This window comes from Eurosta solidaginis, chromosome 2 (genome assembly GCF_040869045.1).
Source record: "Eurosta solidaginis isolate ZX-2024a chromosome 2, ASM4086904v1, whole genome shotgun sequence".
In the NCBI taxonomy this organism is placed as follows: Eukaryota; Metazoa; Arthropoda; class Insecta; order Diptera; family Tephritidae; genus Eurosta; species Eurosta solidaginis.
Genome location: NC_090320.1, coordinates 171,524,500 through 171,540,297, shown reverse-complemented (window position 1 = coordinate 171,540,297; position 15,798 = coordinate 171,524,500). Strand labels below are relative to the sequence as shown.

The 15,798-nt window shown below is 42.5% G+C and overlaps 1 protein-coding gene across 1 annotated transcript in view; it reads right to left on the bottom strand.

Annotated features, from left to right (window-relative positions):
• Window positions 1-1,606: 1,606 nt before the first annotated feature.
• The window catches only part of LOC137240326 (PHD finger protein 14), an 87,501-nt gene continuing 73,309 nt past the window's right edge, over window positions 1,607-15,798 (bottom strand). Inside the window, exons 2-3 of the mRNA XM_067766403.1 lie at window positions 2,743-3,583; window positions 1,607-2,681 (exon numbers count right to left, since the gene is read on the bottom strand). Coding sequence (XP_067622504.1) covers window positions 1,837-2,681; window positions 2,743-3,583 — 1,686 coding nt within the window. The 3' untranslated portion in view covers window positions 1,607-1,836. The remainder of the gene's footprint in view (window positions 2,682-2,742; window positions 3,584-15,798) is intronic.

The following is a 15,798-nucleotide window of genomic DNA, read 5'->3' as shown; positions in this document are numbered from 1 at the left end:
CGATTTTATCGGACAATATACCACCGACATTCGCCACACACCAGAGAGTCAGAATGCTACAGCCGACTTACTATCTCGCATTGAAGCAATCGATGGAGTTATTGACTACACAAAGGTTGCTGAAGCTCAGAAAACCGACACTCAACTTCAACAGTGGATTAAAGAACCAGGTACCCATAAAAATTCGTTAACTCTTAAGTTTTTCCCGATTCCCAACAGTGACCGCCAGCTGGTATGCGACACTTCAACAACAACAGTTCGTCCTTATATAACGAAAGAGTTTCGAAGGGCCATACTTGCAAAGGTGCATGGTTTATCGCATCCAGGCGTACGGGCAACGACTAAACTGATCACTTCTAAATTCGTCTCGCCAGGTATCCGAAAGGATATCGCGTCCTTCGTGCGCTGTTGCCAAGCGTGTCAGCGGTCCAAAGTACATCGTCACACGAAGACAGCACCAGCAAGGTACGAGCCTCCACAGGAACGATTTTCCCACATAAATATTGATATCGTTGGTCCCTTTCCGCTATGTGAGGGACAGCGCTATTGTCTCACGATCATCGACCGATACACTCGATGGCCAGAAGCCGTCCCCATGGCAGACATCTGCGCCGAATCTGTCGCCAAAGCTCTGCTTTCGCAGTGGATTTCACGCTTTGGTGTTCCAGCACGCATAACATCCGACCGTGGTAGACAATTCGAGTCAGCCGTATTCGCCGAACTGATCAGTACTATTGGAGCAAGTCATTTGAGAACAACGCCTTATCACCCTCAGTCCAATGGCATCATCGAGAGATGGCACAGATGTTTCAAATCGGTTATTTTGTGCCAAGAACCAGCCAAGTAGGTGCTTCATTTACCAGCGATTTTACTGGGTCTACGAGTCGCGTTCAAACCAGACATAAATGCTTCTCCTGCCATGTTGGTATACGGTTCAACACTACGCATCCCAGGTGAATTTTTTCAAGAGGTAAAATGGAAAGAAGTCACCAGCGAAGCCATAACGCAATTTCGATCTTCAATTGAAAGGCTACGCTCAACACAGACGGCGCACCATTCAAAGCCACACCCTTTCCTAACCACCGCTTTGCAGACGGCTACTCACGTATTCGTGCGAAACGACTCAGTGCGGCCCTCGTTAACACCAAATTTCAAAATTTTTCAAAATAGTTGTACGAGGGCGAACCACAAACATAAGCGTCGATCGCTTAAAACCAGCATTTCTTGCCAACGTCGACAACGATGACACCGCGCCAAGACAAGTAATACAACAGGAGGTATCACAATCCGCAGCAACAAGCACTACACGCACGGGTAGAAACGTTAGTATTCCTCTGCGATACCGATGACGCATCTAGAGGGGGAGTACTGTGGTACCCTGTACCATACCTCAAATTCCATAACTATTCAATTTTGTTATCGTACCATATACTTACTTTCATTTTCTTTCTTTTCTATTCGACATCTCATCGCAACCGGTTGTAATTTAACTAAGCTCTTTCTAATTATTATTTCATTAAAGTTATAATTGTAATTAAAGCATAAAATCATTCGGTCCATTCATTTGGCATATTCCTCACATTGGTAAGCTATAAAAAAACAACGATTTAGCCAAGCCGCTACATACAGGTGGTCGAAAATTAGCTTTATTTCCTTGCGCTTTTTTTAGTAAATATTTATACTATCAAATTTTAACGTATAAAAAATGTGCAAATTTTCGGATAAATAAGAATTAAGAGAATGGGTGCAATCTGGTGTCATGAAGATTCCATATAAAAGTTTTAATTAATGACTGGGGAAAAAATATTACGTGTATTAAAATAATTCATAAAGTAATTATTTTTTGTCTTCATCTGTAGGGTCACAATCAGCACAATGCCACGAGTACCCACGGATTTTCGGTGTTTTTTTCAGAGGTGGGTCCAAACATGTAAAATGATAGTGCTTATGACATTCATCGCAAGTTACAGTATTACAACTTACACCCACTTCCTTACATACGCAACACAAACAGTTTGATGTTGATGGAGTCATTACAGCTGATTTTGAATGAGTCAAATGCAAATACCTTTTACCAGCAGTTTTCCGCGGGCTACTTTTACGGGTAGCCGGAGATGATATCAAAGCTGCAATATTTGTTGACAAATTTGTAATTCCGGATTTTTCTCTTCCTATTTGTCTCTCCTCAGTGAGAGTTGGAGCTGAATCTTCTACTGTTTCCACGGAAGTTGGACGAGAGGCCTCTTCCGCTGAACGCACCATATCAGCGGAAACGTAGAAAAACTGTGCCTCTGGGGTTACCTCACCAGGTAAAGGCAGTGTTTTAAATTTGATCTTTATTTTTGGTATAGTAACTCCACTGTCTTCATATCTATTCGCTGCACAATGACTATGTATTTTTTTTTTATGTTTACGTTTATGTTCTTTATTCGGCGACTTGTCTGTATCTGATGAAATATTATGTCTACTCTTGTGTTTATCCTTCCGCTTTTGTTTTCTTGCCTGTTTATTTGGGTCAGATGAGTCCTCCATTGATGAGACAGTAGTATTATTATTCATTGGCAATGCCAAAGGATCTGGGTCTGCAATTACCACAGCATCCGTTGTCCTAGGCTTCGCATTAGACGGCATTACAAGCAGCAACGGCTCATCAGAAACTATTGTATTAACTTGCTGGGGCACTATCAAATTAATAAAAAAATGTAAAAAAATGGTGACGTTTAATGACATTTCTGTTCTTACGTATTTTTTTCATTGGTGAAGTTTGAAGTTGTGCTGGATGGTGTAGTTTTTTCGTTATATTTTGAAGCGGAACATAACATTTTGTTTTTTTCGCCAAAATTGATGGTGAATGTCTACTCATTTTAGGAGTTGTCCTTCCGGAACCACAACCTTCGTTTATGTTTGAAAAATTATTAATTGCTTTCTTCGTTATCTGCATTTTGGGAGTTGTAGTGTCAGTTGAGTGTCTTTTCGAAGAAGGTCCGCAATCGCTTTCCGTCTCAAGAACGTTTGCTGCAATAATTGAACCATCTTTATTAAAACGGGTTCGGGATTTCCTTGGTCCTTTTGGTATTTCAGTTGCACACTCAGAGTCTTCGGATTTATCACACTCTGAGCATTGCCAACCGTAAAGTTTTGTCTTCTTTGGATGACGCGTCAATGGTGGATTTAAACAGCTCAAGTGATAATGCAATTGACATGTGTCACATTTTGCCAATAAATGCTGATCTGTAGAACGCTTACATATGCCGCATTCAAATGTTAGTACATTTACTGTTGGAGTAGTTGGTGTTGAACCACTGCCACCACTAACTATTGGTGAGGATTTCGCATGCATGCTAATTAAACGTGATGAGTCTACTTTGGTACCAGGGGGGCCGAGATGTATCAGAGGAAACCCCACTCCCATTTTTAGAGCAGCGGCTGTGGGAACGGAAATCGGCCTACTAGGTGGCGTTGAATCAGGTTTATTGGATTCAAATTGGACATGTTCAAGACTAGAAGGATTCGGAAGTACCTTATTTGGACACAGAACACAAATTTCCTTATGAAGATTTGATATGGTCAATATTAAAGATTCCTATAAAAAGAAGAAAGTATAATATTTAACATATATGTATTAAGTATAATAACACTACTATCTATTGCGAGTGTATATTGCAATAGATATTCCAATAATAGTTGATAATCTTTCGAGTTGGGTCGTTTCGTTCTGAACTTGTTCAATTGACCGGGTCTCTCAATTAACCAAGTGAAATAGATCTTCGATTTCGGTTCTATTTGTTCTTTTAGTTCGTTTTATCTAATGTTATTCTTTCTCTCTTCTCGTTCGCGAACATTGTAAATTCATACATACATACGCAGAAATTCACAGTGAGCACGAATGTCGATGATGCCACTTACACTAAAGATATGTGTGGTCATCTTTGTGTGTGGCACTGCTACAACAATTGCCGCCATACAGTGAGTTTTACAGCTCCGGCTCACGCTCAATTCTCACGGGAATGCTCTGGATCATTGAGAGACTTGAGAGTCGTGATATTTTCGCACACGTGAAATGTGATAGGCAGATGTCGCCGCTGTTCTTCATTTAACTCATACGACGAAAGGCTAAACAGCGACATCTATTTTTGAAAAAGTAGGTTTATTAAAGGCAGCGTTGCCAAACTAAAGACAAGTAATTAACAAATTATCTGGCTCAAAAATTGAACCAGACTTCTATCTGGATTTATCTGGCTCAAATCGTTGTTGTTGCATTTACATGCAAAATTATTTATCTGGCTCAGGCTCTTTGGCACCGGATGATGGCTAATATATGTATGGACTATTTATGAACAACATCTTTTGTAGGAAACTAATTATTACATGTATTAAACTTGAAAAGTTCAATTTACAATTTGTGTCTGGATCTTCCGAAATTTTTTTTTGAAGCTATTTTTGTGGTCACAAACAATAATCGCCTAAGTCCTACCATTTTACATTGGACTTAGGCGATTATTGCTTTTGACCACAGAATTATACATGTATATATTAACTTATTTATTCATAACACATTTAAATATACCTACACAATGCATTGCTGCATACACACAGCAACAGAACAAAAAGAACAACTTGTTCGATCATCAGAAAAAGAACGAAAGAACTGAATCTCTGAAATGAACGAAAAAGCACAACTCTGTTACGGTCTGCTGCTACGGTATATGGCTGCGATCTACTTGGGAGCGTGTTCACGGGAACACACCTAGCGATGTGGCAAAGGTTGCGATGAAAAATATCGGAAAAGAAGGGAACAGACAGACCGGCCATCAGGAGAAAAATTTTTCTCTTCTAGCATGAGTTTCCGCCCGATACACACCAGAAAAGTGATATTTGCTATATCCTTGCAGAAAAAGTAAAAAAAAAATATTACCGAAGTTACAGAAAGATATCGGCAACGTTATCAATCAATCTGCAGGAAAATAAAAGTGATCAAAAAGGACAACATTTGGCAATAGTTTTATAATACATTTCTTTACTATTAACTATAAAAAGCAGAACTTCCATTTTATGTTCAATCAATCATACCTTACTAAGTATAAAATATACGAATTTTGCTGAACGCATTAAAAACAGCGAGGAGTCTCACTACAATTGAAAAATTTGTTCACACATTTGCAAGCGGTTATGTGTACATGAATGTGGATGCAGTAGAATTACAACCACCTGTGGCAAACACTTTATATGCTCATGTGCCCGTTGAAACGGCAACAACAACAAACCGGGGAAATTTTTTAAATTAATTGCAACTTTATAAAATCGATTTTGTATTGAATACGTAAAACGGTCTTTGGCAACATGAACGTATTGGCACAAATAACAAATGGTAAGATTCAACAACAACAGCCAAGGAATTGAAGCGGCAGTATCAACAACATCAACAACAGCAAGTTCAACCGCAGCAGCAAAGGCCGCTACCTATAGGCCCAACGAAATAAGCCGGGCACACCCAGAGCCGGCCACCTCAACCAGAACAACTACCGCAATAACCACATAAAGGGGTGAGTCCGTTCCAAAGCCCCTTGAGTGGAGCTTACATACACTCCTAGGTACACGTACATAAGGGTAGGCACACGAAACATGATATACGACACTAACACTATTTACATCTAATCGCCACCCATTTACACGTATGATTAGCTACCTAAATTGGGTATAGTTATATGCATATATAGACATATACCCAATTAGAGTGCGCGTTGAGTGCAGCCACCTAGAAAATATACCAAGGTGCGTAGTGAGTAGGGGTATATGTATATATAAGCATATGACCACTTAGGTTGCACATATGTATGCAACCCCCCCCCCCCCCCCCTTATGAAATACTTGCCTAAGTTTAGTCAGCTGGAGAATGCCAGCCGTTGTATTACGTTTGAATTCCACCACTATTGTACCTTTGCGTTAAATACGCAAAACTAATGCTATGCTTTGTGTTAACCCTAAATAAAATTTCGCATATGTCCTGGCTATGCCAATTTCGTATAGAATTTTCTGACTAAGATTAGGTAAGGTTTGCATTAACGAAAGACAACCAAGAAGGCATACCCAATTTGGAAATTTCGGATTATTAAATTTAAAATCATAATAAATACAATTAAAGATTTGATATCAGATGCATACGCATGATGATAAATACCTTGACTATGTATGTATATTTAGCCTTAAAGGACTAGACATGCCAAATTGTATGTTATATACACATACTTGGAATGTAAAACTTAAATATAATATTTAAAAAGTGTCAGATTATTTTTATTTGTTCGTATTGAACATTAGTATATTCATACATACATATGTATATTGGAGTTTTCTTTATTTTTCAACTTCGCAAGTAAACATGTTTTAGATAATTAATTTAGAAAAGTCGGTCTGTATTCCCCCGATGGTATAGCGCGCCTAGTATTTATTTATTTTTTATATATTTTAAATTTTAAATAAAAGCCTAATTTACACCGTACACCTAAATAAAAATGTAAATTTTAAGTACAGACGTTGAAGTATTGCGTCAAACGCTAAACGTTTATTGGTCAATTCTAACCTGCATATGTTTCAGGGTATTTTGAAGAAAGTTCGTAGTTTAAAACAAGAGATTTGTAAGAACAAATAGGTCTGTCTTTACGTATAACTAAGCATATTCATTTAAAACAATGCTATTCGACATATGCCCACAACAAAGTGAGCAGGTATAAGGAAGCTTCCATGTATACCCCTGCCTACCCTCCAATTGGGATGGTCTACTTTTTTTTTGAATTCAGTACCAAAGTAAATGTGACCTGGATCTAAATCAAGTTTATATCAAAAGGAATGAATATATGTACATACCTTTTTTTCTTACTAATCACTCCTAGTGAACCTCCTTTTTGTACGGCATCATTTAGTTCACTTTAATGTACCTAGCTGTAAACTTATATAAATTTAATCATAATCCTAAGTAATAAGCCGTAATGAAAATGAAGTATAAATAAATTTGTAATTGAAATGGGAATGCTGGCGTCGCCAATTATTTAGAAGGCATAAGGTAAGACAGGTAAGGGGCCACCGAAATTCAGGTGCGTCGGTGGCCATGGATTTTGAGGGTGGGTAAAGCACCGGGCGTCGCAACACCACCCGCGGCGCCCCCTATGTATATTCGGCCCTTTTCTTTTTTATTTTTTAATTTTTTCAGCTTTTTTGTTATTGTTTGGTTTTTCACCGGTTTTTTTTTGAATTTGATTTTCAGCGTTAGTAACCGGCCATGTCCGGTTCGGTAGTATTTTTTGCGTCAGTTTTTTTTGAATTTGAATTTAAATTTGTGAATGTCAACGGTCTGTCCGTGACATCCGGTTCGGCCGGATGTTGTTTTATTTTGAATTTTTAAGCGTTTTGAGTTGTCTCTGCGCTTCTGTTAGGTTTTTTTTTGAATTTGACAGCTGCTCGTCTTGATAGGCATGATAGGAACTTTTTTCTGTTTATGGCGCAGGAACAGTAAGGTTGGCAAGGACCCGCCCCAGCCGACAATGACTAGCCACTGTGCACCACTACATCATGCCGACCGCCTTCCTTACTGATTCCACTGTAGATGCGTTACCATAACAGATGGCGCCCAACGTGGCGCCTGAAGCGCTGACCGCGAGGGTCAGTCGGGTCAACCTGTGAGGTTGACCATCCCACCAGTCCGAGTGAGCAGCCACAGAGCTGCCACCTACGTTGCGGTGGGATGGTTAGACGGATCAGGTTGTCCGGGCTGGTCATTGGGGGCAGTAGCGGAAGGAGCCACGGACTGAACGTCTTGTCCTCCGGACTTTTGTATTTCACCCAGTGAGGTAGTGCTAAACGCACTTGATTTTTTTTTTGTAAGTGAGTTTTTGTGTTTCCGGAATGTTGTCCGCAGTCGGCTATGGAAAATTATATGTCCGCTAAATTGGGTTTAAATTTTTGTTGTAAAGTAGTTTTTTTTTTGTTTCCTTGCCGAATTTTGTATCGTCTTGGTATGAGTGTGTGAGTGTATGTGTTGTAGGACCCCAGCTCATCCCACGTCTCAGGTGGCAACACATAGTGCCACCTGGATTGTGACGGGTTGAGCTGGGATTCAGAGTGGCACCCCTTCCTGTCCCACCAGACTGGGGGAGCGGTTTCGAAACCGCTCCACCCATTGCGGCGGAGGCAGGAGGGGTGTCCAGTGAGAACGGACGGGAGGCCTCAACACCCCCAACCAGTCCCAGGTGCAAGCCCCTGGAGACTGCCCCTGCGTTGCGGCTGGGCGTGTTGAGACCTACTCGTGTGTGCCTGGAGCGGACCCTGGTGGCCCCAACCAAACTCGGAGGGGGGCCTTAAGACCCCCCCTCGATTGCGGTTGGGAGCACTAGGGCCAAGTATGAATGTGTTTGTATCAATTTTTTTTGCCTGGCCTACTGCCTTCTAATGATGGGATGTCAGCGTTCCCATCACCACCTACATTGTTCATATAAAATTTATAGATAACTAACCGTTTTCTTTTCAGCTTTTGAATTTTTTTTTTCTATTTTGGTGCGATCATTGATAAATGATTGCATTAATTCTCGCACAATTTTTTTTTATATATAGATATATGAACTTTTTTTCCTCTTTTAACAAACCATCTTCTGGGAACAGAAGGTTTTTTTTAATACTATTTGACAAAGAATTTTTTTTTCTAACGGATTATGTCGCGTGACCAGTCCTACGGGCAAACGGGCCGGAACACTCCGTTCGAGAGTGCGGGCAGTTTACGAGGGAACCAGCACCGGGGCGGTGCTAATAGGGGGGCTTTTTCGAAAGCAAGGCGTCCTTTGGTGGTGCATACCCCAGTAGAAGGATCCTACGGAAATCCCGCGGGGACTAATATAGGCCCAAACCGGAACGACGACCGCGACAAATTGGACATACCTGTAGGCACCAGCAATTTGAATGCATCGCTGCTAAACCCACACAACATCTCGGGGATAATGACCAACGTGTCGAACTATGCACCAGATGGAGCGGGTGCCTTACCACCAAATCATGGGATTGGAAATTTTGGGGACGCTACCAGCGATCAGGCGAACCTCCTAGGAATGCAGGACGAAGCCACTCGTGGAGGCTCGTGGGTGGACGTGCTACACCAACTGTTCCAGGCTTCGCAGGAGGAAATGCGGAGAGAGATGGGCTCAATTAGAGCCAACATGGCCCAGCTCAACGCCGCTCTCGAATCCACGCAGCAAGCACACCAGCAACACAGGAACGCAAGCAGGATGGACCGTAACCCATTGCCATCGGTAGTACCGCCAATGTACCCGACTCCAAGCAGCATAACAGTAAAACCGCAGGAGTGGAAAATCGCATTCGACGGCACTGGGAGTGTAAGCGATTTCCTCTTCAAATTAAACACCTTGTGTGAGCGCACACAATGCCCTGACGAACAAATAATGGCCAGTTTCCACCTATTCCTTTCGGGACGAGCCGAAGAATGGTACTGGCTGTTCACAAAACAAAACCCAAATGCGACATATGCCTTTTTGTGCTACTCCTTAAAAAGAGAGTTTGGCACCCTGAAAACGGACCACGAGATCATGATGGAGATCTCCATGCGCAAGCAAAAGGCAAGTGAGTGTTATGACGTGTTTCACGCGGACATAATCTCCTTGAACGCGCGCTTAAGGGAGCCGATGTCAGAGCTTCTACTGATTGACATAATAAAAAGGAACGTCAACAGTAGCCTTAAGCTAATGCTTTTTAATGCGGACGTAAGGAACCTCCATGATCTGCGCGATGTAGCACGCCGAGGTGAACAAGTGCTGAAAGAGAGCAAGCTGCTGGGAGCCATTTACCCAGGGCGGCATGTAAGCGAAGCACGCGTAAACAATCCGGGCATGACGGAAAACGAAGACGGCGAGATGGATCCGCAGCTAGAGGCGCTGGAATATCGACGCAGCAGGCGACCGGACTATTCCGGAATCCAATGTTGGAATTGCCAGGCCATGGGCCACTCCTATATATACTGCGAGGAGCCCATTAGGAATCCGTTTTGTTTTAGATGCGGGTATAAGGGTGTGCTTACCCCTAAATGCCCAAGGGACCATCGCAGGCAGGGAAACCAGTACCCGAGCGAGAAGATGGGGGAACCTCGTTCGGCTTCATAGCTCCCACATCAGCCAGTGCTCGAGGCGTCGTCCCAGGCACCGAAGCAGAGGGCGAACCTCTGCACGGAGATGGTGAGCGTCCGAGGTGCAGTAGTACCTTGGCGGAAAAACCCTCGACTGTAATAATAACTTACCCTGATAGTACCGACAATTCGAATAGTTCTGAATCCGAGAGTCGAACGTCCTCTTTCACGATGGGCGAGCAAATCAGAATTCTGCGACGCCAGCATAGGGATGTCGCTTGTCAGACGCAACTTTCACCAGACCTAGAAGAAAGGGAACATAGGTACGAACACATAAGACATACCATTTTTGAACACTACCCGGTATCGGAAAATATTTTGAAGTGTAGGAAGAGATACCACCGGAGAGTACAGGAGCGTAGACTGCTGCAAGCCACCACGTTAACGCTTACAGAGGACGAAAGGCCTCTAGTAAAGGCTAAAATTAAAAATAGTTTTCTTGTGGGGTTGTTGGATTCGGGAGCCAACGTCTCCATCTTAGGGAAAAATGGAGTACAATTCCTAAAGGATAACGGCTTCGAATATCAGCCCTTACATGCGTTTGTATATACCGCAGGCGGCAACAAGCAAAAAATTTTAGGCTCAGTATCTCTACCGGTCACTTTTAAAAATATCACAAAGATTATTCGTTTTTACCTTGTTCCCTCATTGCTCCAGGAAGCATACTTCGGGGTCGATTTTTGGAGAGCATTTGCGTTAGCTCCCGAAATATTCCCGAGCGTAGAGTGCTTAGAGACTAGGCTTGAAAAGGAAGAGGAACTTAACCTCCATGAATTGTCACCAGAACAGAAATCAGAATTGCGAAAAGTCATCGAGACGTTTCCTTCGTACGAGAAGTTAGGCCTAGGGCAAACTAAATTAGTGGAGCATCACATCGACACCGGTGATGCTGTGCCTATAAAAAGCAAGCATTTTCCTCTTTCGCCGCCGAGGCAAGCCGAAGCTTTTAGAGAACTAGACAGGTTTCTACAGTTAGGAGTTATCGAAGAATCCAACTCCCCGTGGTGTAGTCCTGTAGTACTGGTCCGGAAACCAGGCAAAGTCAGGCTGTGCATAGATTCGAGAAAGGTCAACGCGGTGACTAAGAAGGATTCGTACCCCCTGCCTCATATCAACGGCTTATTGAGCAGACTCAAGGACACGCATTTTATTAGTGGCATTGATCTGAAAGACGCGTTCTTCCAGATCAAATTGACAGAGTCCTCTAAGGAAAAAACAGCATTCGCAGTTCCGGGGAGGCCTCTGTACCACTTCAAGGTGATGCCATTTGGTCTGTGCAATGGACCGCAGACTATGAGTAGGCTGATGGACAAGGCGATCCCTTCGCGTCTGCGAGAGAACGTCTTTGTCTACCTGGACGATCTGATGGTATGTAGCACTAATTTTGAGGATCATCTAAAATTGCTAGCGGAAGTGGCAAACTGTTTGAGAGATGCAGGTCTGACAATAAATGTGGAAAAAAGTAAATTTTGTCAGAAGGAAATACGCTACTTAGGGTACTTGATAGGCAGCGGGTGTCTGAAAGTGGATCCGGGAAAAGTAGAAGCAATACAAAACTTCCCGATCCCTAAATCCCCTCGGCAAGTGCGTAGGTTTGTGGGCATGGCGAATTGGTACCGAGCATTTATTACCAATTTTGCTGACTTGGCAGGTCCCTTGACCGACTGTCTCCGCAAGTCAGCAGGCCCGTTTAAACTCACTCCTGAAGCTATAGAGGCGTTCGAAAAACTAAAAGTAGCTTTGAGTTCCGCCCCTGTTTTGGCCCAACCAGACTTTTCAAGGGAATTCGTGATACAATGTGACGCTTCCAAAATAGGTGTTGGCGGAGTATTGTTTCAGGTCGATGATGATGGCGCTGAGCATCCAATCGCATTCGTGTCGAAAAAGCTGAATAATGCTCAACGCAATTATACAGTAACCGAGCTGGAATGTCTTGCAGCCATAATTAGCGTGAAGCGTTTCCGACCCTATGTCGAAGGATTACCTTTTCGGATTATTACGGACCACTCCAGTCTCAAGTGGTTGATGACACAAAAGGACTTGAGCGGGAGGTTGGCGAGATGGTCACTCTTACTGCAAAGATACGATTTTAGAATGGAACATCGTAAGGGCACCCTGAATGTAGTACCAGACGCGCTGTCGCGTTTTGACGTTGACGAGTTAACTTTCACTACCACACCCGGAGAAATAGACTTAGTCTCTCCCGAATTTGCCAGCAAGGAGTATTTAGACTTAATTCGGACCGTCACCGAAAACGAGGAATCACTTCCGGATTTACGAGTGGTGGACGGTGTAATTTTCAAAAGAGTTAAGTTTCGTAAGGGGATGGAAGGGGAAGAAGACTCGCTGTGGCGTTTATGGTTGCCAAAAGGGTTGACTGAGGAAGCAGTGAGATTAGCACATGACGCTAACCGGAGTTACCATGGCGGATGGCTGAAAACCTTAGAACGTGTTAGGCAGAAGTACTTCTGGCCGCAGCAGGCTAAGGACGTCAGGGACTACGTCCAGCGTTGTGACACCTGCAAAACGGTAAAACCCACCAATCAGCAGTCGAGACCACCTATAGGGAGTGCCTTTGAATCCGAAAGGCCATTTCAGCGGTTGTATTGCGACTTTCTAGGGCCGTATCCGAGATCTAAGCGGCGAAATCAATTTCTTTTCATAGTACTAGACCATTTTTCAAAATACGTTTGGCTAAAGCCCATGCAGAGAGCTACCACTGTTAACGTTATAAATTACTTCACTTCAGAAATTTTTCCGGCTGTAGGGGTCCCTGAGTTTATTCACAGTGACAATGGTAAACAGTTTATCTCGAAGGAAATGAACCAATTTTTTGCAAACTACGGGGTGACGCACGTGAGGACGGGGCTATATTCTCCCCAAGCGAACGCATCCGAACGCGTCAACAGAGAAATTGTTTCTAAGATTAGGATTTTCCTAAAAGATAAACCTGACCATACTGATTGGGATAAGCATATACCCGAGATTTTATCAGTTTTGAGAAGTGATTTTCATACAGCGATTCAGTGTTCTCCATACTTTGCGTTATATGGCCAAAACATGGTCCAACATGCCTCAACGTACAACATTTTAGGGAAACTCGGCAGCCTTCGGGAAGACCAGGTTACGGTAGTAAGCCGAGCTGACAAGTTGATTAATATTCGTGAGCAGATCCGTAGAAATTTAGATCAGGCCAAGGATAGGGGAGTAACCACCTATAACAAGCGCTCTAGACAAGTCAACTATAAGGAAGGTCAGGAAGTTTTCCGAAGAAATTTTGCCTTAAGTAACTTTAAACAAGGCATTAACGCCAAATTCCTACCCAAATACCTGAAGTGTCGCGTGCTTCGAAAAATAGGCAATGCATTGTATGATCTCGAGGACCTAAACGGGAAATTGATAGGTCGCTTCCATGCTTCGGATATTCGTCCGCAATGAACCAACAAGGGCGTTTCTTTTGCCAATTTACAATTTGATTTTTTTTCTATACCCACCAATTGGACCTTTTTTTTGTCTGGGCGTTTTGGCGGTCGGGGACATCTCGCCCAGTATTCTCCCCGAGCAATGACCTCATAGGTTGTTCACACGCGTACTCACCGAGGACCGTGAACACCCTGGCAGTCCACGCTTAGGTCGGACTAGCCTTTCGGAGTTTGGACGAGTTCTCCAGATCAAAATGTCTACACCTTTTTTTTGTCTTGCATTCCGGTGGGAGCGATAACCTCTAGGAATCATCTTTCGGAGTTTTGACGAGTTCTCCATAACAAATGTCTAATTGCCGCAAAGCCCGTATAACTAGGAAACAGAAATTACTCCCAACTTGACTTAATTTTTTTTTGATGGACCTATGTTGCCCGGCTAGCTTCGTAATAGGACTTTGAGACTCTTATCTCAGGGGTGAGTCGTGCCCCACGTTGACTGGCATTGGAGGCCCCTGGCAATGGCTTCCCACAGCGGATCCGGTTTCCTGTTCGCTCCATCGTCGGGCCTTCTAAGCGAAGCAGGTTTGTTACGGTCTGCTGCTACGGTATATGGCTGCGATCTACTTGGGAGCGTGTTCACGGGAACACACCTAGCGATGTGGCAAAGGTTGCGATGAAAAATATCGGAAAAGAAGGGAACAGACAGACCGGCCATCAGGAGAAAAATTTTTCTCTTCTAGCATGAGTTTCCGCCCGATACACACCAGAAAAGTGATATTTGCTATATCCTTGCAGAAAAAGTAAAAAAAAAATATTACCGAAGTTACAGAAAGATATCGGCAACGTTATCAATCAATCTGCAGGAAAATAAAAGTGATCAAAAAGGACAACATTTGGCAATAGTTTTATAATACATTTCTTTACTATTAACTATAAAAAGCAGAACTTCCATTTTATGTTCAATCAATCATACCTTACTAAGTATAAAATATACGAATTTTGCTGAACGCATTAAAAACAGCGAGGAGTCTCACTACAATTGAAAAATTTGTTCACACATTTGCAAGCGGTTATGTGTACATGAATGTGGATGCAGTAGAATTACAACCACCTGTGGCAAACACTTTATATGCTCATGTGCCCGTTGAAACGGCAACAACAACAAACCGGGGAAATTTTTTAAATTAATTGCAACTTTATAAAATCGATTTTGTATTGAATACGTAAAACGGTCTTTGGCAACATGAACGTATTGGCACAAATAACAAATGGTAAGATTCAACAACAACAGCCAAGGAATTGAAGCGGCAGTATCAACAACATCAACAACAGCAAGTTCAACCGCAGCAGCAAAGGCCGCTACCCATAGGCCCAACGAAATAAGCCGGGCACACCCAGAGCCGGCCACCTCAACCAGAACAACTACCGCAATAACCACATAAAGGGGTGAGTCCGTTCCAAAGCCCCTTGAGTGGAGCTTACATACACTCCTAGGTACACGTACATAAGGGTAGGCACACGAAACATGATATACGACACTAACACTATTTACATCTAATCGCCACCCATTTACACGTATGATTAGCTACCTAAATTGGGTATAGTTATATGCATATATAGACATATACCCAATTAGAGTGCGCGTTGAGTGCAGCCACCTAGAAAATATACCAAGGTGCGTAGTGAGTAGGGGTATATGTATATATAAGCATATGACCACTTAGGTTGCACATATGTATGCAACCCCCCCCCCCCCCCCCCCCTTATGAAATACTTGCCTAAGTTTAGTCAGCTGGAGAATGCCAGCCGTTGTATTACGTTTGAATTCCACCACTATTGTACCTTTGCGTTAAATACGCAAAACTAATGCTATGCTTTGTGTTAACCCTAAATAAAATTTCGCATATGTCCTGGCTATGCCAATTTCGTATAGAATTTTCTGACTAAGATTAGGTAAGGTTTGCATTAACGAAAGACAACCAAGAAGGCATACCCAATTTGGAAATTTCGGATTATTAAATTTAAAATCATAATAAATACAATTAAAGATTTGATATCAGATGCATACGCATGATGATAAATACCTTGACTATGTATGTATATTTAGCCTTAAAGGACTAGACATGCCAAATTGTATGTTATATACACATACTTGGAATGTAAAAGTTAAATATAATATTTAAAAAGTGTCAGATT